General features: G+C 33.8%; 1 protein-coding gene across 1 annotated transcript in view; it reads right to left on the bottom strand.

Annotated features, from left to right (window-relative positions):
- LOC118190559 (tyrosine-protein phosphatase 69D-like) overlaps positions 1-27933 on the bottom strand; it is a gene marked incomplete at its 5' end in the record, with an annotated part of 240084 nt that overhangs the window by 78600 nt on the left and 133551 nt on the right. The window contains 3 exons of the mRNA XM_085808231.1: positions 5858-5948; positions 13443-13555; positions 18629-18732. Coding sequence (XP_085664357.1) covers positions 5858-5948; positions 13443-13555; positions 18629-18732 — 308 coding nt within the window. The remainder of the gene's footprint in view (positions 1-5857; positions 5949-13442; positions 13556-18628; positions 18733-27933) is intronic.

Consider the following 27933-nt stretch of genomic DNA (forward strand, 5'->3'; position numbering starts at 1 on the left):
GTGTTTTAACCAGCAGCAGACAGACTATGTAGTGAACAGTCCATATAATCATAGCAGAATTCCGTTTACAACCAGAAAATGTTAATAAATTGCCATTTTCAAACAAAATCACTTCATTTTCTAGTCTTATTAATAAATAACTTTTCAGTCACATAAGTATATTGTTTTCAAATGACAAATTCAAATTTTATAAAATCTAAATTTAAAATCATTTTATCTTCAAAAATAATATTTTACAGTCTACCTGAATGGCATAGTAATTATTATATTTATAGACCAAAAACGTATTAGCAAAGCGGAGGCGAAGTCCACTGGGGTGTATATGATGGTTTTACGATCATCTGAAATATGATTACCTTTCTTTTATACTTAAACCATAGTACTTAGGAATATAAATAATAATATTAATATGTTATGTTAAAGACAACAAAAATAACACATATTACTATATAAAATACTCGCATAAAAATAACCAATAAATAAAACCAGCTCACATAAAAATTAACTTAATTATAAAGAAATATGAACAATAAAACTGTGAGACATAGCAGCATGTAGAGAAAAATAATTATTATTTTTATGATAGATGCCATAGCACACAAATTCGTGAAACAAAAAAATATACTACACATGAATGATAATAATACAAAATAAATAACACCAATTCATGATATAATTTTTTTCATTCAGATTGGAAGAAAAATTATTTCAGACTGAAAGAAAAAATTTTAGATAAAAATTAAAGTTGCTTAGATACAGTCCAATGCTTAAAACAAAGACATATTAGCTCCTTACAGATATTTTAGACAAATTAATTCAAAACAATACTTCTGTAAAATAGTTTTTATCAAGCTCAAACAGAAAGTATAAATTAATCAAATTAGTTTAAGCTTTCATAATAATGATATATTATATACATAAAATTTTAATGTTTATTTGGTACAAAAGATAAAAGTACAATAATAATTAGTTTCAGTTTAAGAAATGAATAAAGTAAGACAGGCTCTCAAATTATAATTTTCATCATTTGACACCTTTCAGTGAAAAAAAAATTCAAAATTTTGTACACCTTCAATAAGAGAAGTTTTTAAGAGGTTGTTCTTTATTCCACAATCAAATGCTTTTTTATAAGTCAGCAAATCAAAAGCAATACTGACATGGAAAAATTGTCAAAATTTTGAAGCTTAAGTCACTCTCAACAATGAATAAGAATGGGGATTTAATATGTGCACAAAAGTTAATTGCATTAAAAGCAAAATTTCAAACTTTAGTATTTCTACAAATGGAAATATATGCTCTTTATTAATATTTATCAAATGTAAAAGACATCTTTTGGATATTAGCATTTGAAAACTTAATAACATATAGGCTGCCTAAGTAATATTTGTATATGGTTGAGGCATTGTCTTAATAATAATAGTAATATGTTAAATTAATTAATTAAATTTGTAGGCATGCAATACATGCCTACAAATTTAAAATTGTGAAAAAGGCATTATTGTTTTTTAACACAATCCTATAGTAAAATTCTTATTAATTACTTTAAATATAGAGTTTCAAATTGAGCTAGAAATTTTAAATAAAATGAGTTGCATGTTTTGATGGCTTCTCTGATTTTGGCCCTGCATACTGTTCAGATATCAGCATCATTAATGAAATATGTGTTTTACATGAGCAAAAGGAATTTCATTTTCCCCCTCTTTTCATTTTACAATGTAAGAAAGCAGGTGAATGCCCCCCTATCTGAATACAGTTTCTTTACCACATGTAGCTAGAAGAAATGAGTTTCATTATTAATCACTGAATTTGGTGCAGTTCGTTATTAGGTTTCAGTTAAAACAAAGGCAAGTTTTCAGAATGGGAAAAAAAATCTTCCAATTCCAGTTTTCCTCAACTTTTGTTAAATAAATTTAACACTAGTCTTGCAAATTATTTGAGCTGAATGATCTCTGTTTTCCTCTTAAGCCAGAAAATAAACTTGTAAGTAAATTTATACCACACCAGTATACGTAACATGATCAGTGAAATTCAAAGGTCAATATTAACAGTATCAGTGTTTGACTTTTATCAGGCACTAAATCTGAATCAGTACACGATTGTTATAACTTATTTATTAAGTATACTTGGAAATATATTAATGCGTGATCTGCATAAATCAAGTAAAGTTGAATTATGGCTATATGATATAAACTTCAGTATAAAGTCCGAAATACAGACGTCCAATATCCGGAATGATCTAAAATCTGGACCTCAAAACCACCAAAAAAGTTTTTCTCATAGGCTTTATGCATGCGCATTTGATTCCCCTCTCCACGCCTAATAAAATATCTGGAGAGTCCCGATTCTTAATTTCACTTCGACACTAAATAAAATACCTTGTTACTAAAGAAGCAATCATTTTAGCATAAATTTGTATGATCAGTAACTTGGCTCCATTGCTGTGTAGCTGCTTGACACACATCTCGAACTGAAACATTACCCATAGATACATCGTTGATCTGACGACAACATGGCAAATCATTATTTAATTATACTTTCCTTTCATTACCGCATGTTTATCAAAACATGACAACTTGAGTAATGACTCATGTAGCGACGCCTAAACAATTTTTTTATGTTAGTAATTGAATAATAAAGGAGTATGGTAGCCTTTTATGTTGACATTATGCTTGGCGGTGATTACAGATTTACGTTAAATGCACTAAAAAATTTTGACGAGGAAAAATTTATCAAAAATTTCTTTCCCATATGCTAAAAATAGATTTTGTTGATGATACTCATAGACCTAAAGATTACATTTGGAGGTATTTGAATTAAGAATAGAGACTATATCAGGTGATAAGATATCTAGCGCCGGCCCTCAATAAGGCTTAAATACAAGGGATTTCATAGATCATGGAACAAACTCAGAGAGGTGGTGGAGGGTACTAAAACATGCATTTTTGTATAGGAATGTAGGGTCTAAAGGGACGGGTTAAGGCAGGAATGCAAAAAAACGACACGAGAGGAAAATGTGTTTATATACAAAATTAACGCAAAGTGCTTCTTTGTAGCAATAGAGTATTCACAATAAATGTTCAAAATTGCAACCACCAGCAGTAATACATGCTTGGTAACGTCGCAGAAGGGATTGACAAACATTTTGAAAAATGACAGGCATTTCGCACACACTTGCGCTTCCATAAAAAAAAAAAAAATCCAAGCTGGATAAATCTGGCGAACTGGCCCACCACGGCCAATCCATCGGCCCGGAAATGTCCCACCCAAGTAATTGCGGAACTGCACGTTGTTATGGACTGGTGTACCATCATGCTGGAACCACATGCGATCACGAATGACAGACAGAACATCCTGAAGCAATTCCGGTAGCACCTCTTGCAGAAAAATATGATAACATATGACGTGTGCTGTGTGGATTACGAGTTGCCCACACGTGCATGTTGTGGCTATTGAAGATGCCGTCCTGTGAGAAAGTTGCCTCGTCCATGAATAGCACATCCGATCCGAATCTATCTCTTGCAAGCTGCAGACAACGTGCAATAGCTCTTGTACTCGGCTGCAGACAACTTGCAATAGCTCTTGTACTTGTCTGACGTGATTCATGCACAATGTTCAAGATGGATTCTTTAATGCGAGGTTGTTGTGCACTTCTTCTTCCACTCCTAGTGTCAGAGGTGGCCTTCAATTGACCCGTTTTTCACCGATGCAACCTCTCTAACATTATGTGCATATGCCTGTTCAGACCTGGTACAACCATAGCGCTGCTCTGCTGTTCCCATTAGCAGCACCATACATGAGATGCATGCCAGCCTTTTCCCTGTGCGTAAACTCACCCATCACGCTCGACATCAGAGTGGCGAATGATCCTCTGATGCATCGGATCGTGGTTTGTCCGGCTCAGTACTGCTGCATTGCTGCCAATCACAGCTGTAGTTTCTATTACTGTTCTCTTTTTTGTACATTTATTGCATGTGCAAGAAATAGACATAAGTATAATAAATAATTAAACTAATACTATTCAGGCTTAACTGTCTCAGTGCGCGATAGAAGCAAGATGAAATTTGATGGAACAACTTGTCGATAGCTGCCAAGCTCATGATGCCTAGCCAAATATGTATAGTGAAGGATAACTAAATTTGATGATGATAGCCACTAATTTTAAAGGTTTTCAGATATGGGGGGGGTGAAAAGGCAAAATTTTCCCATTAACAGATTTTGTACAGAAATGTGGAGAAGTGGTAATAAATGAAGATGATATAAAAGACGTTTTTATATCATAAATGGCGAAATCTGTAGTATGGTTCTAGATCCAGAAAATAGCACTACCGATAGTGAAGAAAGTGACAGAGAAGTTACTGAAAACCTGAAAATTTCGATTGACAAGTTAGTCGGAATTTTCAAAACAGCAGATAGAGGACTTCGGCAATGTAACTAAACAAGAGATTATGTCTGTCTACAAAATTAAAGAGAAAGTATCAGCACAAAAAACGAAGCAACTTAAAGCAACTTCATTGAAAGAAATGTTTAATAAGGTAAACAAATAAATATTAAGTTTTTTTTTTTTTTTTTTAAATTTTATTTTGATACCCCTTAGATCATAAATACTTCATTATTTCATGAATCACGATTTCATATTTTTAATTTTATAATTTCTACATGCCATCTTATTAGATTTAAACTAATGATGTATTATCCGCAAAAATCCCAAATCCAGAATCGCCGAAGTTCCAATGAGTCCAGATTTCGAACTTCGTACTGTATGGACTACAAATTTTCAATTACGACCTTAAATCTGGATAAATTTGTAATATGTGCATTTCATTACTTTATAATGTAAAAGCATGTGAATATGCAAATAGTGTAGAGAACTCTCAAATACATATAACTTTAATTTTCTTTAACTAGTATAATTTTTAAAAATTTCATGTTCAGCAGCATGCTTCTTATGAAAATGTAGGACATGCCCCTGGTATATGGTCATGAAAAACTAATTATTAACCCTTTAATGAACCAATAAAAATTCAAAATGTGGTCTTTTTTCTGCCAATTTTTTTATTCTTTACTTTAACTTAACCTCTTTTAATCTTTTCTTTATTTTAACTCAAAACTGTAAGAGATTTATTCTATTGTAATTACATTCGAAAAAATTCTTGAATGTATTAACTCGGGTGCACAGAAATAATTTACTTTGGTGTATGAGTCTACTGTATTATAAGGTTAATAGCTGAGATAATTTTAATCATATAACTATGGATTTTTTTACTAAGAAAAACAATTCCTCCTTAACAATATATATGTGGACAGTAAAAAATTCATAGGTTTTTACTAAAGGATATGTTTCATAGGATGAAATCAACATTATTTAATCTATTTCTTAAACAGAACTCGGGGATCTAAGACTAAATTTCCAACAGAATTCATGCGGTCTTTTTAACAACCACTTATATGTATGTATAAATATATAAACACAGTGTTTTCCTTGGGTAATTTTTTGAAGGAATTAAAATATTAATTCACTTGAAAATATGTATTCACCAATGGATGAAACCTTTATAAACTAGCAGTTTTGCTACGAAATTCTATTCCTGAACAGAATACACTGACTATGCTAATGTTTTCACAAAGATATATAAATAACTGGATGCTATCAAAGGCATCTTTGTATACAATCTCCATGAATTAGAAATAATATATCATGACTACAGTAAGATTTCAAAAGAGCTTTCTGCAGTCATCTTTTTCATTTTGGGATGCATAAATGAGTAACTGAAGCAACTTAATTTTACATGTAACAGATAAGAGCTATAAGATCTAGTTGCATTATGTAAAATATTATATGAATTAAAAGGTTACATACATGCTTTAATATCAGGATACCTATTTTTATTCATATTCTCGGGAGCATCCGATGCATGAGTTGTTCTGTCCTTAAAACTATCAGGTAGGGCCTAAAACAGCAATAAAATGCATGTAAAGTATGTAAAATTTCTATACAAAAGAAAGTAATATAAGAAAAGCAATTTTTACCCTCCTTCTGTAGTTTTTAATTATCTGTCATGTATAATTTTACTATAATTATATTTTTTTATTTCACAATATGGAAAAATATAAAATGCCAGAAGACAATATTTTGAACAAAAATATTTTCTAGCATTAAAAATTAAATAAATAAATATGAAACTTCAGAATCCAGTATGTACAATAATTAGATATAACGCAGAAAACTTTCTCTTAACATTTTTAGAAGCAATATAAAATTAAGCATCAAAGATTTAAAAACTCATTAACAAAGAACATGGGCATACAATTACACATAAATTGTGCTAAGATACATATTAATAAAGCTGTGAAAACCGGTGAACAGTGGCAAAGAATACTGCATATGCTCATGCAATGTCCATACTTTTTCTCCTAAAATTTCAATGCAGACTTGCAGGTCCAGGCATTAGATGGGTTATTCAGTTCTTACAAATTTGAAAACTTGTGCTTTTCCTCAAATGAAAAACCCGAGGCAACTGTTGAGGACAAAATGTGGCATGGAAGTACTGGAAGTTATATGCTTTGCACAGCAAATTCAAAATCCCCACATACATGTTTACACATTTCAAAGTTTTAATTTCAAAATGGGCATAGAGCGCATGCATCCAACATATTACTCTGCCAATTTCGAATATGTTACATTATCACAAAAGCATGCACACAGATTTCCAGCATGCAAGTTTTGTATGGCTAAAAGCACAAAAACTGAAAGAACAACAGTACTTGTGCAGATTATATGGATCAATATTTTTTCATATTCCTTCCTTCCTAAAAACCAAAGTGCAGATACTGTAAAAGTGCGAACATTACATGAGCAAATATGATGCATGGGAGTAAAATACATTTTACAATATACAGGAGAGGGGATATGAATCAAATAAAATCTGGCACAAAATTTATAAAAAGTAGCAAGACTCATTTGAAGAAAGAAATACCATTCTGCTGCATATCATTCAGTATACAAAGCAAACCTGTGAAGTGATCTAGTAAAAGATTCTTTTGCTAAGTTGACATTTCTATATTGTTCATGAAACTTAGGATACTGATAGAAATAAAAACTTAACTGTTAATTATTAAAAAAATTTGTACAGAAGCATTACTATTATAAATTACCAATTGATTAATATCAAAATATTGAATTTAAGGTTACATTTATGGAAATTTAAAAATAATGAAAAATGATAGGTATATATATTTTCAGTTATTATATCCTGTCTAGTGAATAAAAAATGGTGTCAAGAAATGAAACCTTAAAAAAAAAAAAAAAAAAAGGTACAGAAGATGGCGACTTTCTCTTCTTGAATAATTAGGATTAAGTCCAAGGGACAAGAAAAGTAATACTTTTCAGCAAGCACATATGCAGATAATCAAGTAACAAGAATATTATGTACACTGTGGGGGGGAAGGGACAGTTCTATATCTCTCGTTCTACTGGGCCGATTGACGAAATTCAAATTACGTTTTTCATCTCTCAAAAGCACGACTTAGGATATATATATTAGATTTATATATATATATATAGCATTTTTCTAACATAGGTCTTTTGACACAAAATCGTCCTTTTTCTGAAATAACATACCAATTTTTTTCCATATTTTGATTTTACAACTCAAATTATGTCTAAATATTAAATTTTGTAAAATCTGGTGCGAAATTTGCAGAGAAATTCAAAAATTTATCTTAGCATGTTTTTACAGTTTGTGCCAAGAATAATTTACTTGGCAAACTTCTTAATACATGGCAACCTATTTTCCTTTCCCTTCCATTTTGCAGGAGCAGAAAAAATGTTACGTCATTCCTGTTTTCAAATAATTTTAACAAAGTGCCTAAACCACATTTGATGTTATTATCGCTTTCAACAAATATGCCAAATTTCAAAACGCATCAATTCCCGTATATCTTCAGAAATTTTCAATAAAAAACTGTAATTTTTTGTAGGTATGCTTGGAAATATATCTACTTTTAGTTGATGGTAAAAATTTTATAGGTTATAATTCAAAACTCTTTTCGAAAAATTATTTCAAAATACAAATTTTAAATATAAATCATACACAATGGACATATTTTATTTGGAATGAACCTAAATTTTGAAGTGTGAAAGGAAGAATCAAATAAGTTTAATAAAAAAAGAGAGAATAGTAAATATATACCAAATTGAATTAACATTGAAGAACTAAAATTTTTAGAGCTAATTTTTTAAAATCTACTCATGTGATTTTTACAAAAATTGGCAGTTTGAGACGTAGAATCGAAATATGGAAAAAATGGCATGTCATTTCAGAAAAAGTCACATCTTGTGTCAAAATACCTATATTAAAAAAATGCTATCCAAAATCTAATACATATCCTAAGACGCAATTTCGAGACATGAAAAACACAAGCTGAATTTTGTCAATCGGCCCAGTAGAACAGGAGATATAGAACTGCCCCCCTTTTTTTTATCAGCATACATAAATTAGTCATTATGGGCATTTTATCTTTAACCGAGCATTCTGGAATCATTTTGAGAAGCATTTACTGTCCACTTATCTCATAAAATACATATAAACTAACTTCTGAGTTGAATGAAGTTTAAATTTTACATTGCCTTATGGGAAGCATGATCCAACGACACTGCTAATTAAATTACTGAAAAAAAAAAAAAAAAAAAAAAAAAAAAAAAAAAATTCTTACTGATATTTAAGCTATAACAAGATTTCTTTACTAATTTTATGATTTTGCCATAGTTACATAACTTGTTTCAGAAAGACTAAATATTTGCCAATATTCATCAATTCCCACCAAAATTCCTCAAGGTAAAAGATGATAAACTTACTTGAGTTATTACTCCAAAAACTCATAATTCGAAACTTTCCATTCAGTTCGAAAAATACACTGACTACCAATAAGTATTTGGACACATGTGATAGAAAAGAAAAACTAACTTTATTCAAAATCAATAGTTGGTAGAGCCTCCACGAGAGGTAATCACAGCGTGGACCCTCTGGGGCATACTTTCCACAAGTCTTTGTATGACAGCTAATGGTATTTTCTTCCACTCGGCTGGGAGAAGACATAGAAGTTCCTTCACCGATTTTGCACGGGTAGTGCACCCCTGAATTCGTCGATGCAACTCGTCCCAGGGGTTCTGTAAAGGGTGAACCTTGATTCGTCACTCCTAAGAACCTGTTTCCACTGATCTACGGTCCAATTTCAATGTGCTTTCCACCACATTAACCAAGCAGTGCGGTTGGACTTTATGATCAAAGGCTTATGGGCAGCAGCACGACCATGAAAACCAAGCAGATGTGCTTCCTTACGGATGGTATTCATTGAAACAATACTCCCAGATGCCTGTTGAAACTCCTCGCGGATGAGGGCCATCGGTTGGGTGCTGTTCTTCCGAATTTCTCTGGACAGCACTCGCCGGTCTCTATCTCCCAGTTTCGTTGGTCTGCCGACTCGGGGCACATTCTGACAGTCACCGCTCACCTTCCACTTCTTAATCACATAGGCCACTGTCGATTTTGGGTACTTCAGATCACTAGATATGTCCCTTAAGGATCGGCCACATTTGTGATACCCGATAATTATACATTTCTCGAAATCAGAGAGCTCCAAACTGCGAGTCATCTTGCATGCAACTAAAGCCGATGCTGTTTCTTACACGATATATACCGGTGGAATCTGTGACGTACCTTAGGGCCGCAGATATCGTCATTTGCATAGGTGTCCAAATACTTATTGGTAGTCATTGTATAATGAACATGAAGAACAATTTGATGAATTTTTAGAAAGATTTGAAAATTATTTAGATATACAAAATGTTTCCTGTGATAAATGTGGGGAAGTACTGATTTCCAGGTCATCTTGAAAAAATGTTTAGTCTTTTACTTGCTGGGTCCTGATAATCCTTCTGATAAAAATTATGATGTGTTAAAAAAATACTGAAAAACCTTTTAAATCCTAAGCCAGTTATAACATCAAGCAGGCATGTATTTTTAAATCGAAAGCAGCATGAGAGAGGAACAATGCATATATGGCAGAGTTACTGTCACTTGCCATATGTGTGCTTACGAGCACAACATGCTAAATACAATGCTGCAGGATGTATTTGTTAGTGGGCTAAGAGATAGGGTTATTCTGGACAGAATTTTTGAGCAGGATAACATTAGTTTAGATGATACTTTAAAAATAGCTTTGGCAATGGAGATCATGTTAAAAGGCGTAAAGAAAATAATTAGGAAATTAGTAAAAATTAAGAAGTGGTAAACTAAAAGAAGGGAGATGGAGTATAGTCTTTAAGATGTCTGCATAATGTATGGCCAATGTATTTGTATTCCAAAACGATACAGAGAGTGTGCTAAAAGAGTTACATCATGCACACTTAGGGACTGAAAAGTTGAAAGCACGTGCTAGATCACGTGCGTGTTTTGGAATTACATAGGATAAGGATATCAAAAATACTTCCCAAAACTGTTTAAAATGTGCAAAACATAGATTAGATCCTTTGAAGGTAAAGGTCAATCATTGGGAGTACCCGAGCACTCCAGTGGACCATATTCACATTGATTATGCAGGACCTATTTTTGAGCATATGCTTTTGACCACAGTCTATGGTCAATCAAAATGGCTAGAAGCTTACCCAATAAAATCAAGTTCGGCTTTTAAAACAATAGAACGCTTACAGGACTTTTGTATGATTTGGATTACTAGTATTGTTAGTGAGTGGTAACAGATCCCGGTTCACTTCATATGAGTTTAAGATATTCCTACAGAGTAACGAAATCACATACAAAAACCACAGCACCATTTAACCCATTTAGTAATCAGCTAGCTGAAGAGTATGTGTAAAAAGCAAAACAATCCTTGAACCATGCAAAATTATCTGGGAACTCTGACAGAAAAACTTAGTACATTTCTAATGCAATACAGAAAGGCTCTGAACTTAACTACTCTACAGAGCCCTGCAATGCTAATGCTAAGGAGGGAAATTCGAACAAGAATTGACTTACTGAGACCAGATCTCAAAAGGAGGCTGGAAGAGTGAGTTCCGAAAAGAACCTACAAGTTTTCAGACTGAGGATTTAATGTTGGTGATAAAGTGGCAGTATGAAATTATTGCCAGGGTGACCAATGATGGAGATTTGGGACCATTCAAACCAAGGATGGACATGTACATGACACTAAAAATGCAGACAGTCAGTTATGGCAGTGACATGTTGACCATATACGTTATGGAGGAACCACTAATGATAATGGCTGCAATACATCCTCCTCCAACTCTCGCAATTTCCAAAGAAACTGATAATAGTGAAATCCCAGAGCCATCCAAAGATAAAAGTCACCAGATAGATAAGTCTGTGTCATCTTCCAAATCCAGGGTTTTACCAAAAGCTCCATCCACAGGATCTGCTGCTGATACAACTAGGCCACCAAAGATACCAGCTGAGCCACAACTTTTGCATCAATCCACCAGAAATCAACATTGTATCAAGATTACAGGACTTAATTGTCACTGAAAGCAGAACTGAGGTGCACCAAGAGAGTGTGAACTGGGAAAGAGACTATGGAAAAGTGTCATGGAGTAGTACACATTTATGCGGAAGAGGATTTTAAAAAAAATAAAGTGTCTTGCAAAATGAAATAAAGTGTTTTGTAAAATGAGTATATGATGACAACACGATACTCGTGCCATATTTATATAACTTGTTTCAGAAGAAAAACTTTATTACATTTATATATATATTAAAACATGTTCATGCTTGTTGCTTTAAATTTGCGCACCAAGGCGGAATTAAATTTCGTTACAAATATTCTCAGACAGCAAGGGTAATGGCTAATTAGTTTAAGCAAAACATACAAATGCTACCTATCTAAGATTCACCTTAATTTTGACAGAAGGCCCTTCAGAGCATGGAATACTATGATTGCACACCCTTCTTCCTCTACTACTAATTTCTCAAGAGACCTTTCATTTCAATAGATTTTAAGTTCTTCCATGCAGACACACTACAGTCCTAAATGTTTACACTTTACATGGAACTGGAAGATAAACACAGTGGAATGAGAAATTATTAGCCTGACTTAACTACTATATCATATGGGGTGAATCTCAGTCAGAAAGACATTATTTTCAATTCACAAATTTTTAATGCTTTTACATTTTAGTTACAGGAACTTTTAGCATACAGTAAATATTAAATTAATGAAGAGACTTTACAACCAAATCAGCCTTTTCATCTGCATTTCATAATAGAATTGCTTTCTTGTATAGTTATAATCCAATGATACAGCAGTTAAAAGTATTAACAACAATAAAAGGTCATGTTTGTCTGATAAAAGTGGATATATAGAGGCTTCCAGTTATAGCAAATGTGTCGTAACACTAATATTCAGATTTCAAGCTAAGATTCATCCTATCCTTCTGGGCTTATATCATAATTTTTGATCAGATCAGAAAGTTATGCAAATTTAAAAATAAGACTAACTACTGGAGTGTTGCTCGCTGGATAGCTGTCATCATACTTTTCCTTGTTACATGTGTTGAAGTTCAAACACAAATAATATGCAGCTGCACTGCTGAAAATAATTTAATAATTTTTTATAATATACACTGACCAGATATTTAGTTTTAACTAGAACTTAATTTTGTAAAGATACAAACTTTAGCTACAGGGAAAACAGCTTCATCTTGAAACAGTTTTTATACATGATAAGTCACCATATTAGCTTGTGTAGTTATTTCAGCAAAAACTGCCAGGAGTGGCCTAACAAATTTTATTTGGATTTTAATTTGACTTGTTTTTGTGTCTGGAGTTAAGAAGTTACTATGTGTAATAACTCTGTATGTTAGCTATTATATTGAGTGTTCACTTGATATTATTTCACACCACAGAGTCATAATATTTACTTATTTTATCAAGTTATATTCTGAAACAATACCAGTACACTAGTTTTTTTTAATCAATTTTGCATATTGGAATACTCAATGATATCCAAGTGAATTTATAGTAGATCTTAAAAAGTTACAAATGAATTTTAGAGAGTGGTTGAAGATAATGCATACCCAATCCAAAGTGAAACTTATACTAAGGTTAATAATACATTTAACTGAAAAAAATTTAAATTCTGCTTAATATTTTTTAAATACTGATTGTGCTGCATTGCAGATTCACAATTTTGATAATTCCATTAAAAGTCATGAAAAGATATTTAATTTAAAACTGACAAAATAAAATATTAAACATGAATCACTCAATAACTAATATAGTGAAATATTAATAATTATGGTCATTAATATATCAAAATTTCCTGCCGTGAAATTGTCATGTCAATTTAATATCAAACCTTACTGCCTCTTTTGTTCTTCCTATAGCAAAATGAGGTGAAGAAAATTTTTGAATGTTTCAGAAAGCTCATACCTCAAATTCACTTTGAAAAAGTAAATCACTGTCCATATGTCTTTCAATGAATGCTGCTGGTAGTTCCTCTGCTGCAATTGGGCCAAGTCGAGGGATTTTAGATAAAGGTCCACCTAGGATTTAGAACATTTTCACACCTTTTAATAATGCTGAAATAAACATTTCTAAAAAGTTTTAATAAATTTAAACTTCAACCCCAGTTAAAATTACATTAATTTTAATTTGTACATACAGAGGAAGGTGTTCTAATATCGCTTGAATCTAACACATTTGTGCATATACAGTGATTCTTTAAACCATTTCAGAAGGGCGGCCTTCAAATCATAATTGTCGCTGTAGTGCAAATGCTAGTTCAGCTTTTGAAATGAAAAGAAGTCACTTAGAGACAAGTCTAATGAATAGAGTGGATGAAAGAACCTGCACAAGTTGAACAGTAGTCTTGCAAAAGCAATACTTAAGTTTGTCATGACTTGATAAAATCATGTTTGCCATGGCTTGTTACAGTGATACTTGATACAGTTGAGTTTGCCTTCCCATGGCTTGTTACAGTGAGACTTGATACAGTTAAGTTTGCCATGGCATTTTCTTTTATGGTTTGTCGGAGTTGAGTGAACAGATTAGCAATGTAAACACTTGTTGTCGTGGCATTAAATCAATAAGCACTGGTATCACAAAAAATGGTATCCAAAATCTTCCCAGAAGATTTCTGGGTTCTGAACTTGTGGGCTAAGGAATTTTACCTTTGTTTCCACACCCATGCTTTACTCTTTTGTTTATTGGTAACAGCGGTCAAACTAGAGAAGCTATTTTTTTCCAATGTTATTAGCTGTCAATTACAATTTTCATCACCATTAATATGGACAGCAGTTCTCTAGAACGTTCTATCCCATGCTTCTTCCTTTTTGACACAACACTCTGGGACAATCTTTGACATCTCCAGACATGCAAAAAATGTTTCCCCCATTGATTCAGTATTGATGCCCATTTTTGTAGCAATCTGAGAGACATTGACTTTTCTATTTTCTATGACAATTCTCCGAGTTTAACATGCATCCACACTATTTCCTGGCTTGGGATCATCTTGAAGTGACTGTTGTTCCCTGTCTACCACATGCTCTTTAATATTTGTCAGTGTTTTGTTTTCTTCCATCAAAAACTAAATCACTTAATGATGTTTGAAATTTTCAGTATTAACAAACATCACTAATAAACAACATTTAACAGCCCTTAAATCAAATAATAAACCTGCTGTATATTTTCCTTGCTATACTTCCAAACTGCGCTCAGAAATTATTGAATGCCCCTTGTTTTAAAATATTATAATTATCACAGTTTATTAATTATATTATACCATCAAACACTTTACAATAATGCTAAAAAGAAGTGTTTAATATATTTAGGAACATGAAGGGCTTCAAGAAATAGCTTACAAAGACTTTAAAAATTACAAATACACATTTGGAATAAAATGTCTATGCAAGTTTCATTAGGAAAATAAGACAATAGGATGCAGCAATAAACCAGGATTTTTCGAAGTGTTTTTGTATTTCATGAATTATTATCATGCAGTGAATGTAAAATATATTTTATGGCTATAATTACTTTTATTGCAATATTTTCCCCTCTCTCAGTATGAAAAGTTTTTGGAAAGATCGGCAATAACAGATAAGTATAAAGAAGGGGGGATGTACTAGCATTGAAAGTTCCACAGTGACAGCAATTAGAAGTAAAAAATAGATTGCTTGTTTTTAGCACAATATAAAAAGATATGCTTGTACTTGTACCCTGAGACGACGAACACTGGAACACTGGAAAAGGAAAAGGAAGAGAGCTCTAAAGAAGTTAAGAAATTTATAGCGAGACATGCTAGATGAATACGACGGTAAAAGCATGAGGTAAAAAATCTTCAGATATTTTCCGCTTCCTTCAGTACAATTAATTTTAAGATTATTGCGACGCCAAGGAAGATTTATCAGAGCTACTTTTGCAGCTGGACTTTCAAACGGAAACTGATTTGCATTAAGCCTGCAGCAAGCCATGAAAATCAAATTTATTAGCCTAATCACCCACTGGGGATTCAACCTGAGACAATCTACCAACACTTTGTTTCTTAATATTAGAAAACAGAAGAATATCTTAGTGCAAAATATCAACTGGTTCATGTATTCAGTTTCATAACACTTAGTGGAATAGCATGAATTCAAAACTTGAGCTATCTCAGTTTCCCTACTTTCAAATGGTTTGTTTTCTTAAAAGTTCAGGAGTTTGTACTTCATCATAGTTAAAGAAAAGTGATTTTCAGAAAATAAGGCATTTTATCTCTGAATCTTTTAATGCTTACTTGAAACTGGATCGTGATAAGCTAAAAATTCCAAGCTCTGTGTTGAGATTTCCGACTCTTTATGAAGTCTAAATGCACATTCTTGTTTCTCAAAACTGAAACTAGATTAATTAATCTTTTTCAATGAGCCCTATTTTTATTAAGTTTTCCTCAGTATAAACAATTCATTTTCTTTAGTATATTTAAAGAATGATTATAAACCTTTGTAGTCCAAATATTTGCAAAGTAGAGAACGCTTCTTATGTGATTAAGAAATGCATTATACATATCCCAAAAGCAGCTGACTGAGAGGGCTAATTGAAATTTCTTCACACTAATTATTTTAATCTATAGGTCTACATGCTCTACTTTTTTTCTGTTTCCCAAAATAGCCTCTTTGACATTAAACACATTTTTTGCAGCATTTTCTTAAGAGTTCAAACATACGGAACACAGTTTTGTGATATCTTTTCTAGCACTGAAAGTGATAGCGTTTTTTCAATTGTCAATTAAATAGGACCTTTCTCCAGTAGCAAGATACACCGGCCATTCTCCTGTTCTTTGAGAATATATGGTCTTTCCTTCCCCATGGCTCAATGCAAAGGGAGAATGAGGATTTTTGCATACCAATCACTGCGTGTAACTATTAGCTTACGGGAAATTGAGTGCTATAGTATCGACCAGTGTTATATTAAATAATAGCAAAAGCGTGACTTTACATACGGAGGGAAATAAACGGAGTTTGGATGTTTCGAAATCGAGTGTTTCTACATAGTTGACTGTTGTTTTGATAGCTGACTGCAGCGATCACGTGGTGCGAGAGATTTCGGTGGCTTCAGGTATGTAGTTGCTTACCATCTATTAACACCAATGAGAAGAGCAGCAGCGCAATCCCGGGTCTGTTTCATATGAGTCGAATTCTCTACCACTAGCGCAAAGCAGCTCCCGTCCGCTAGGTTCAAGAATTCGGTTTCTTTCAAATTTGCAAGCGTTGAGTGGCTCTAGAGATTGCTATACTGACCATAACAACGAATACGCGGTTTGTGAATCTTGATATTTTGAACGACACATTTGAACAGTATTCTGGCATATCTAAACGTCACATTATAAGGTATTTCTCCCGCCTTCTTAGCATGCCTTCGTTGTGTAACGGTCAGCACATATTTATTCGAAAGGTCCAAGTCCCGACGAGGGCATTGCTCATTTTTTACGTCTTCCTGCTTAAAAAAAAAAGTCTAACGAGTCTACAGCACATATTGCTCTTCCGAGATTCATGGTTATTTAAAGGACGCATTCATGACGCATTTGCAGTACTCTATCACAATGCAATAAGTACATTCAAAGAATATGTTAAATGAGATCAAAAGTTCGCGTAAAGAAGCCTATTATTTTCCAACCGCTTCGCTTCCTGGCATTGACGGACTGATGGATGAAGGGTTTTGTTGATGGTGTGTTTGTGTTCGTTGTCTCATAAGCACTCCCCCCCCCCACCGGGGGTTGACTAAGAGGCAACTCCCGGCGTTCTGGTTAGGACCAGTACCTAGACAGACTTCTGGGGTAAAATTAACAGTCTTCGTAGTGACTAGAACCATCGTTTATTCGGTGGTAGGTTCAGGTTCGGCAGGGACCATATGGTACTGTCTTGTGTGTCCCTTGGTTGTGGGGGCGTTATATGGTCTGATATCGAAGGTTGTCCTTGGGAGTTTGTCTCTCTCTGGTCAACACTGGGGAACGGTCGATGTTCGAACTTTGTTCTCTTTGACGTGGATGCGTAGCCATTCATCTTTAACTTGGGTGCTTATAAGCCAGACTGTGTGAAACAGAACTGTTCCCCTGGATTGACCGGGCGGGGGTTAGTCCTCATTGGACCGCCTCTAAGGGTTGGCGAGTTGAATTACGTAAGACGGTCAAGAGCTAGCCAGGTCTGGGTGCTCCTTTCTCGTCGTGTACTGTCTCAGAAGTACTTTCACCCGTAGAATTCTGCAACATGAATAACAGTTTACTATCACGTGCTTGGCGTTATATTTAAACGTTCATTATCTTTCCTTCGAAGTTCAACACAAAATTCAAATGTACACCTCTTACATATTTTCAAAGAGACGTCTTCCTCCTTCGCCATGACAAAAAGTACTAGGTATTACCATTTGCTTCGACTAATACTGAAGGCTACTGCAATCCAACATTCAGTCACATCCATATATGGTCTTCACAAAATCCACTATGAGGTTTTTACGTTCAATACCAGAAAAGAGAAATACAGTCCTTGTAGTTAACACTACTGGATTCTGTCTCGTTCCTTTTCAGTTGGAGTGGATTGACATCAAAAGCACGATTTATTTAACTCAGACAACTACCTAAAAGCTTTTTTTTTTCCAATTATTACATTGACCTAGCTGATGAACAGCTGTATCTAATCTGTGTTCAATTCTCAGCTCTGAAAAGCCAGTTGAGACTTTTCATCATCACACTAATTAATACCCGTTTACATCTGTTTTCTGCCTGTGCGCACGTACACAAATACATACAGAAACAGAGACAAATACATCCATATATACATATCCGAATCTAATTCATTTTAAAAATCACAAAAATACATAATTACGTTAAATGCTAAGATGCAAACTAAAGGTAATTTTTTAATCGAGTTATTTTCATCAAAATAAGAAAAAATTAACAAAGGTCAGGCAGATTTTCTCTTGCGTAATAAAGAAATTTTCATACCAGGATCAAAAGAATATTTAAACTTTTAACAAAAAACACAGTAGATTATTATGATACCTAAATAATTAGTTTAATCTTTGACATAACGCTCATGAAATCAAAAGCTGTAAAGAACATAAAAAATTAGAGTTAAAGGCATATTCACCTTTACCTCTTGGCAACTGACCATTGCGATGAATAGTCCTTAGTATTAGGGCAGTAAGGCCTAAACGTTCACCGTTCTCCAAATACTGTGGTCCGTGCTTGTGCCTGAAATAATATTTTACATGTTAACACTGAACCATAATAAATATAAAATTTATAAAGAGCAAAGAGAAAGTTTCAAATCAAATGCTTTTGCGATTGCTTCAGTGATAACATTATATCATATAGGATGCATGATAACCGTCCTCAAAGAAAATAAGAATACAGATATATGTCGTGTTTTACTGCCGTTATGCATCAAAATAAACAAGTTGGACGTATATTTCAGTTTTTAAGAAAAAAAATAAAAAATGGTTATATTTAAAACATCGGGAAACAAATTGGTACATTTTTAAAGCTGAAACATTTTAAAATAACATTTAACACGTTGAGGATGGCGTGTACCACCGGTGGCTCACACACGAATGATTCATCTGGTGGCGTGTCCACCAGTGGCTCACATCAGCTATAGTTTTATAACACAGTTTTGTTACATGAAAAAAACTTCGTGTGGTTAAAAATAACTTTTTTATAGAAAAATTGAAAAGCTCATTTTTACAGGTAGACTATAATAGTCAACGTATTTACATATTTATTTGCTCTTGTAGTTTTTTTAAAAACATTTTAGACATAGTGGTGGTTCACCTTCGCAAAATCGGCAAACTTTCAATTTATTTGCAGCAATGTTTCTACCTCGTCGAACAGATAAGGATTTATAACATTCACGGCATCGTTTCCGCGACTTTCTCGCAGGCAGTTTCCGGAATACTTCTCAAGAAAATGTGTAGTTCTTCTTTTAGTTGTTTGTGGTTCTGTAGGCATTCCATCCAGGAGCCGATCAATAATAGTTTCTCTAAATTTTAAAATATTAAAATGCTTGGTACGCTACCTCTTATGAATATACCATGCATTGACAATTGATGTTGCGCAAATCAATTCTGTGATAAGTGTGCTGTACCACTTAACTGTTTTGCGTAAGGAATTGTAATGTGATACAGTTTGATCGGATATATCAACGCCTTTTTTTGCATTACTGTAGTCAAAAATAGCATCAGATTTTAGTTTACTACGTGTTTCTTCAATCATAGTTACAAGTATGATTGTTCAGCGCCGGATCTTTGATTTTTCTGATGTGGGGCAAAAGCTAAAACTGCCGCCCTCACCCATCATCCTTTAAGTTTCTCTAAAAAGTTTTAATTTCTTTAATAAATACAGAAATAGGTAGGGTTTGAGGTAAAAACCTAAGCTCCGTTTTATACTAAATTCTTAACGTGTCATTTTTTTGGGGGGGGCTATAAAGGAAAAATACGTAGCGAAGTTACATATTTAGAAAATCGTCTCCTCCTAGGAGAATCGCCTTTCTGGTGAGCTTACTTTCGGATTCAAGCCTAATCCTAACTCTAATCCTGAGTGCTTCTAACCCTCCAGTTCTCGCCACCATTCGTTTTCCGTTCTAGGGATAACGGGCATTCCCTAAGCTTCTCACTACTCCGTATTATTGCATTACTGGTTAAATTAGGTTGGGTTAGATTATATGAATATGGCAAAGACAGGAGGGGTACCTGCTTAGAGGAGAGGTGCTTTTGTGGAGGAACTTTTTAAAGGAAACTGGCTCGTATTCACATTAGACATGAGGAAATCCACGAAAAGAAACCATGCAGCCAGCCCGTTCTTTTGGGTTTGAACCTAGGCAAGGGCGAACTACAAGTATTCAGCGGTCTTAATCACTCGGCCACTGCTTAGGACATTTTTTTGATTATTTACTAGGTGTTTCGCCATTAGGCACTGCATGGAAAGGGAGGAATGCCTTGTGGAAACATTTTTTAAGGAGACTGACTCGTATCTGCTTAGAGGAGAGGTGGTTTCGTGGAAGAACTTTTTAAAGGAAACTGGGTCGTATTCACGTTACACATGAGGAAATCCACGAAAACAAACCATGTAGCCAGCCCGTTCGCCTGGGTTTGAACCGAGGCAAGGTCGAACTACCAGTATACAGCGGTCTTAATCACTCGGCCACTGCTGAGGACATTTGTCTGATTATTTACTATGTGTTTCACCATTAGGCTCTGCATGGAAAAGGAGCAATATCCCGTGGAAAAAACTTTGTAAGGGAAACTGGCTTGTATCTATGTTACACACGGGGAAAATCACGGAAGTGCTCATACATCCAGCACATTCACCTATACTTGACCCTCGGACTAAACTACTAGTACTCAGCGGCTTTTATTGCTCAGCCACTAATGGTACCATTGCATACAAAATATGGGCTATTGCCGAAAGAAAGTATTCTGAAACCATTATACAGGATATGGGCTATTACTGAGAGTATTCGTGCTTCCTGTCTTGTTTTTCATACTTCCTATTTCATAAGTAATTTTAAATTCTTACCTGCCTTAACGCTATTAAAATATCACGGAATTAGTAACGAAAATTAAAATTTTACTCTGTAAGCCTTTTGTTCGCATTGAATCGTCATAATTTGATCTGCGGTTGCCAGAATCGCGAGGCTTGATAAACGCTCTTGGCTCACCGATGATCGTAGATATTTTCTAATATGTTTTAATTTGCTGAAACTTTGATCTGAACAGGTTGAAGTGTTCGTGATTCGTTCTCAAACAGTTCATCAGATTGTTTTTTGTTCTTTGGAATTCTTTATTTGTCAGAATAGACTCAAATGCGGTTTTTTCGGCTACTGTTTTAGACTCTTGTATCCAATATTCCACAGGATTTTTCTCTCATTTTTTTATAATTCCTCAGTTTTGGTCAATTCTTTCGTTAACTACACAGAACGCGGAAGAGGCATTCCTTTTGAATTTCTATATTTACTCCATTGAATTCTGGAAAAATATTAGCTCAAATTTTCAGGTTGATGGTAACTTCAAAATTTTCACAGCATTTACCAGATGTCCTACCTCGTGCTTTGATTCCGCACCAAGAGAAATATATTTGATTTCTTTTAAATATTTGAATATTACCGGTAAATTAATTAGAAGGACTTTCCCAGCCACACATTTTTCCGACCATCTCATCTGGCTGCTTCCTTTTAAGTTGTATTTTGTACATTTTTTCATAATATACTGTCGAGTAGTGCATCCGACAAAAAAGCGAAGTATTTTCTGAGTAATTCCAAACAGATTAACTGCTTCCCGGCACGAAGAAGCAGAATGCATACTGGCAAAATACGAGGAGTGAGCCAAACATGGCACAAATCCCTCCAGCTTATTCATTTCTATAATTCTAGCTTGTATTGTTTTAGAAATGCCAGCCATATTAGACCCATTGTCGTAAGATTGAAACCGACATTGTCCAATATCTAAACCATCAAGTGTCAATTAAGACACCAATTTTCTACAATGCGTTCAGAAATACATTAGCCCATCTTTCCACCAACTTCTATGAAATCAATTAAATTTTCCTTTAATTTCACATAATCAGCACACGTTTTTACGTATTGAGTCATCTGGTTCATTTTTTTCTGTATGAGATACATATGGGGTAAATGTGATTCCTTTCCCTTTGTTAGGTGCTTTGACTTGTACTTAAGAGTCTAATTATGTTTGGCAAGCGGAGAGATTAAATTCAGAAAATTCTCTTCGCTAGGTCGAGAACACTTTGTGAACAGGCTACTTTTGATTTCATCAGACCCAAGCAAAGAACGACAGTTTGTTGAACGATATAATACCGCATTTATGACTATATAGAATTTTTCTTTCTCTGTATGAATGAGTCGCTCAGTGTCGTGATCGATGCCTTGGCACGATTTCATTTGTTGTACTCGAATTTTCCACTTAATCATGCACCTCTGTGGATTAAAGACGCTTCGCGCTCAGTTAATCTTGCTAAAACTTTTTTACAATTAATGAATCCTGTTGTATGGTGTAACGGCAGCACCATGTTTCTGATAATTCTTGCAGGGTGTATGAAAAATTGCATTCTTGTTTTTAGAATATGTAAACCAAGATCTAAGCTTTTCATTATTTACTAATGTTCTGTATTACATTTCAAATGTCTGCCATGACGTTTAATGGGATTGAGGCTTACGTTTTACCGGATGTTTACCAGCTAACGATGCTGACTGACTGCTTAAGAAAGATTGTTGGTGACTGTTCATTTTTTTCTATGACCAGCCAATTGCATGCGTCCAACAAATAAAAAATGTTTAGTTTTTCGTCTTTCTGTGGCCGCTCCCACCTAAATGAAGAGATCTTTATATCATGGTTTCATGTTCTTCAGCTATTCGTTTGATGTCGATGAAGATGGTTGTTCTTTCCAAATGCTGACTTGTAGATTGTTTCGGGATGATATATGCAGTCATGTTTGGTCGTGCAAATATTAATTCCCTCTAGAATCTCAGCATAATCAGAATTGCGGCAGGATCTGATGGTTTACTTCTTCTGTGAAGTTATTTTTTAATCTTAGCTGAAATTTGTTTCTCTGTTTGGCCTTATCTTTGGCTCGTTTTCTGTATTCCGCTTTTCTCCCTCTCGACGCGCAGATGGTTTCTTTTAATCTAAATAAAATTCACTATGAATTGCCTTAATAAGAATAACTAAATTGGCATAATTACACTGAACAGTTCTAAATAAATGGTCGTGTCTCACTAAATATAGTGCGGGCTATTAAAACTATTAAAAGAACACATATCTTAAAAAAAAAAAAAAAAAAAAAAAAAAAAACACTACCTTTAAAATCCAAAATGCACTGCACCGTTCCGAGTCAAACCAAAGGTGAGCCTAAGTTGCCTACTGGCTGCAAAAAAATCTAAATGCCTTGCTTCAGCTTGAAGACTTAATGGCTGTGTCTTGTATATACTCGATGAATATTAATTTGAATTATTTCATTTGTCCAGGATGGTCCAAGGTTAATTTTTTGGGTTAGCTCTTAAAAAATAGTTACGATGCATCTCCATTTTCCAGTAGACGTTGCTATGGGAACCAGGTGACTTCTTCAACAATCTATCGTTTTATTTCTTATTTGAATATACCCGGCCCAGACAGCAAATGATACAGGGACTTCAGATGTTACTGATAGGGTCAGTCTGATTCTATCAGTGATGCCTGGAGTCCCTCTATTGGCCTCTTTCTGATCTCGTATTTATAGTTGTAATCGGCTGTACTTTATTTTAATTCATGTTCCTTAAAAGGGTTATTAGTATTTAATTGCAAATCTTCTTAAAAGAGGTTTTAAAACTTGGCCTTAAAACTATTAACATTGTACTAAAATTAGAGAGCTGTTTTAGCGAACAACATAACAAAACGATTCAGCGTTATATTTAAATTTGCCGCCCGGGGCAAGAACCCCGGCTTGCGCCCCTCGCTAGATCCGGGACTGTGATTGTTGCAAGTAGTTAAAATGCAAACTGACCATTTCCTGTCCATTTAAAAAAATTAACTCCTTTAGGATTTTCAACACTCACAATGCCACCTCGTTTCTGCTTTAGATTTGCTTCTGCCGGTAGAAATTTTCTATTTACTTTTACAGTACCACATAGATTCGTTGATTTATCTAAAAGTTCTTCAGCTAAAGGCACTGTTCATTCAGAAGCATAACCCGCAGAAGCAGCAGTGAAACTTCCCGCAACTTGCAAAGCCCGATGATAAAGTGACTTTGAAGCAAGACCGACTTATAGCTCCAGAGCTAAAAGAAGTTTACAGCCGCCACCTGAAGAGATGACTGCTGCAATCAACTGGTTGAAAGATCCAAAAATTAGGAGTTTCCTTAGCACAGTTATCGCACATATCGAGAAGATTAGGGCAGCCAAAACTACAGCTGAGAAGATGATAGTTGGATTCCAGGCAGCTTTAGCAATGCTAAAAATAGTAGATGAGGATTAAATTTGCAACTGCTCAGATATGACGCTTTAGATTATTTTTGTACTTAGTAGGCTTCATTATCATGGATTAGTATGATCATGGACACGACAATCACTGGTTAATTTGGAAGTGAGATTTCTGAGTTTGTTTCTCACATTTGTTCGATTGATGCTCAGGTTATTTTTTGACATAATTCGTAATCACTTAGCTGTTCTACAAGGGGTAGAGTTCTTTAACCCAGGCACCCTGGTGTTACACCATTTCTCCTCGTGTCTAAAGGCACTGCCGTCCAGTGGTGAGATATAGCAAAATCTGCGTCGTCCTCAACGTGTTAGAGGGATTTTCTTTCGCTTCAGATGCCTCGTTTTCTCAAGCATAAGGTGAAATTTATTACTAGAGAAAAGCGTTTCTGCAATAAGTTTCTATACATTAATATCAAAATAACAACTAATATCTTTAATACTATATTATTTTGCTTATTAGTAAAGAATGAATAATTAATTTATGAAAACTGTTTACAAATGCAGACCTAATTCACTAAATACACATAACATTGCTTTTCAAAAATGATCTTACATAGACAGTTGAAAATGCAAAAATAACACATATCGGAAGAGACCTGTTTTAGGGCCCTACACATTTTTTCCTGCCGGGCCCCTACACCCGGGTTGTTATGTAATTTTTACGAGAACTTTCTAACAGAATAATAAATGATAGGTATATAATAATAATTAATAAAAATAGTCAGTTTTTCAAAAGTCTTTAATACAGTGTTCAGATTTGACTAGAAACTTTCACTATGCCGATGTTCCGGTTTGATTAGAAAAAACTTTTCTCTGCCTCGGAATGGCAACAGCTATTATAATTATAAATATGCGTTTGATTATGAATCAATAGAATTGGAACTTTTCCGTTTGTATGTCATAAATTAAGAAAACGAAATTTACTCCGTTAAATGCCAAAACCTTAGTTCTGAAAAAATGATTATGAAATTAAATAAAAAATCCTTTTTTCTGGCTTTCAATTCTGAAAATTTATCAATTATTTCTTCGTAACTAATATTGTCCAACGCTTTTTGTTCTTTGTTTAGGACAGCTAAAGAAGTTAATTTGTTTGACTTAACGAGTTTCGTAAATAGGGTTTTACGCATTTTAACACTGAAAACAATATTTCACCAGATGCATTCGATACAGAAAAGTTAAAAATATATGTAATATGATTTCTATATTTGGAAATGTCGATACAATTTTTTTTTGTAGTCTTTATAAATCGTAGCATGTCACATGGCAAAATTAAATTTTGGCTTTTACAAAGTAATAGAAATTATAAACAGTTCCTCATTCAATTCTTCTGTATCAATGTCTTCACTGTACCATTTTTTTTAGTAATGTGGTATCTTCAGATTCAATTGATACATTTTCATTTGAGTTTGTATGAAATATTTTGAAAATCTCATTAATGTCCTTGTAATTTTAGCCACGTACTTTTAGTTCAAATGATATTTTGTCGCATGTTATGTAAAAGCTACTTTGCTTAAAGGCTTCTTGACCCTGAATTACATGAACTTTTGTCGTCCCACTACATCAGCTCTACAAGACTACCTAACAGTGCATAATTTTTTTATTGTAAAATGTTTATTATTTGCTGCAAAACACTTTTTCTAAAGTGCTCCACCTATGAATAGACGGCGAAAAAAAATGTATAAACGTTCTCCAATAAATTAAAATATGTTATTGCTTGCAAACATGATTCATTAGCACTACTTACTATCAGATTTAACGAATGTGAAGCACAAGGAACGTAATGGGCTGTTTGACTATGTTTTTTAATGCGGTTTTGGATTCCACTGTATTTTCCCGACATATCTACCGCATTATCGTAGCTTTGTCCTCTACAGTTGCAAATATCCAGAACAAATATTTCAAGGTTCTTTAAAACTTCATTTCCTAATGATTCTCTTATGAGCGAATAAATTAGTAAAAATCTAAAACATCTCTCTATTGGGATTCCATCTTCTGATACATTACGCAATATAGAAGTTAACTGGTCTACGTGTTATATCAGGGGTAGAATCAATTATAATTTTAAAAAAAATATTTGGCGGCTTTAATTTCTGACACGAATGTTCTTAATATTTTTTGTTCAATATTTCAATAAATTCATCGCAAATAGTTGAAGAAAGATAACTCATATTGCCTCTTCCAGCTAACCCGAATTTATTTTTATATGCAAAGCTAATTCATCAAATTCTGCTAAATATTCTATAGCTCCCACGTAAGCAGAAACGAATTCATTTCTGCCACGAAATGCAACAGAAGTTTTTAGCCAAAAACTGTATTGCTGCTACTTGACGTAGCAGTACTTTTCTCCAATATTTTTTTTCCTTCTAAATACTGTTTTTCGACGATAGTGTCTATGCGTCCCACAACTAAATTTCTTGCTATTAAAATTTTAATAGAATATTTATGATCAGAAATATTTTCGTGTTCTTGCATTTTTCCAGTCCGCGTATCCTTCTGTAAAAGTAGTTCGTTTGATCGAAAATATCTTGCAGACGTTGCTTTACTTTTTGGAGTGCACACAAATAATTCTCGTTCAACGTTTTCACCATTTGCTTCACTGCAAATAAAATTATTTTTCTTTAATGACAGAGCTACAGTTTTTTTTTTTTTTTCACTTTGTGTTACCCTATTTTTAGATGTATGTACAAATGAAATACTTGATGGTGGTTTATTTTTAATCAAATAATGTTGCATGTCTGTTGTTAAATTTCAAGGCCACAAAGAAATGTCGAAATTTTCTAAAACTAAAGTATTATTAATGGTGTAAGGTTATATATTCTATGTTTTGAATTTATTTTCATCACTTGCATTTCGGTTTTTCTCCACAATTTCTGGTATGCCTTCTATGTTTTTCATTTCTATTACTTCAGTTTCGGTTTCATTGCTTTCTGTAATTTCTCCGTGTACTTCCTGGTTTTCAGAATATTCACCAATTTCGTTTTCTATAATCTTTGCTTCAGACTTAAACTTCCGCATCAATATTATCTTTTTTTGTAGTAACTGTTAAACAAAGCATTTTTTTTTGTTTGTTTATTTGTTTCTTTCTGCATTTACTGCTTAGGATTTCTTTTTTCGGCACCGAAAGCGTGACGATAATTTATACTTAATAAAATATTTATACAATTTATTATATAAAAAGATACTTCAACACTTCTAACAATTAATCACTTTCAGAAATTTAATATTTAGAGCCAAAAATCGTCTCTCTACCGAAGAACATCTATGTTCATAGTCAATACATATTCTTTGTCTCTATTGTTGCTAAGTTTAATGTTTTTAGTAGACTTCTGCTTTTCACACGTGTCACGCCCTACCTACAGATCATCTAGTTAGCTAAATGTTGTTCATGTACAGTGGACATTTATAGCGGTACACTTTAATAAAAAAAGAAG

This window comes from Stegodyphus dumicola, chromosome X1 (genome assembly GCF_044657685.1).
Source record: "Stegodyphus dumicola isolate Sdum_Otavi_A_Nest chromosome X1, ASM4465768v1".
NCBI lineage: Eukaryota > Metazoa > Arthropoda > Arachnida > Araneae > Eresidae > Stegodyphus > Stegodyphus dumicola.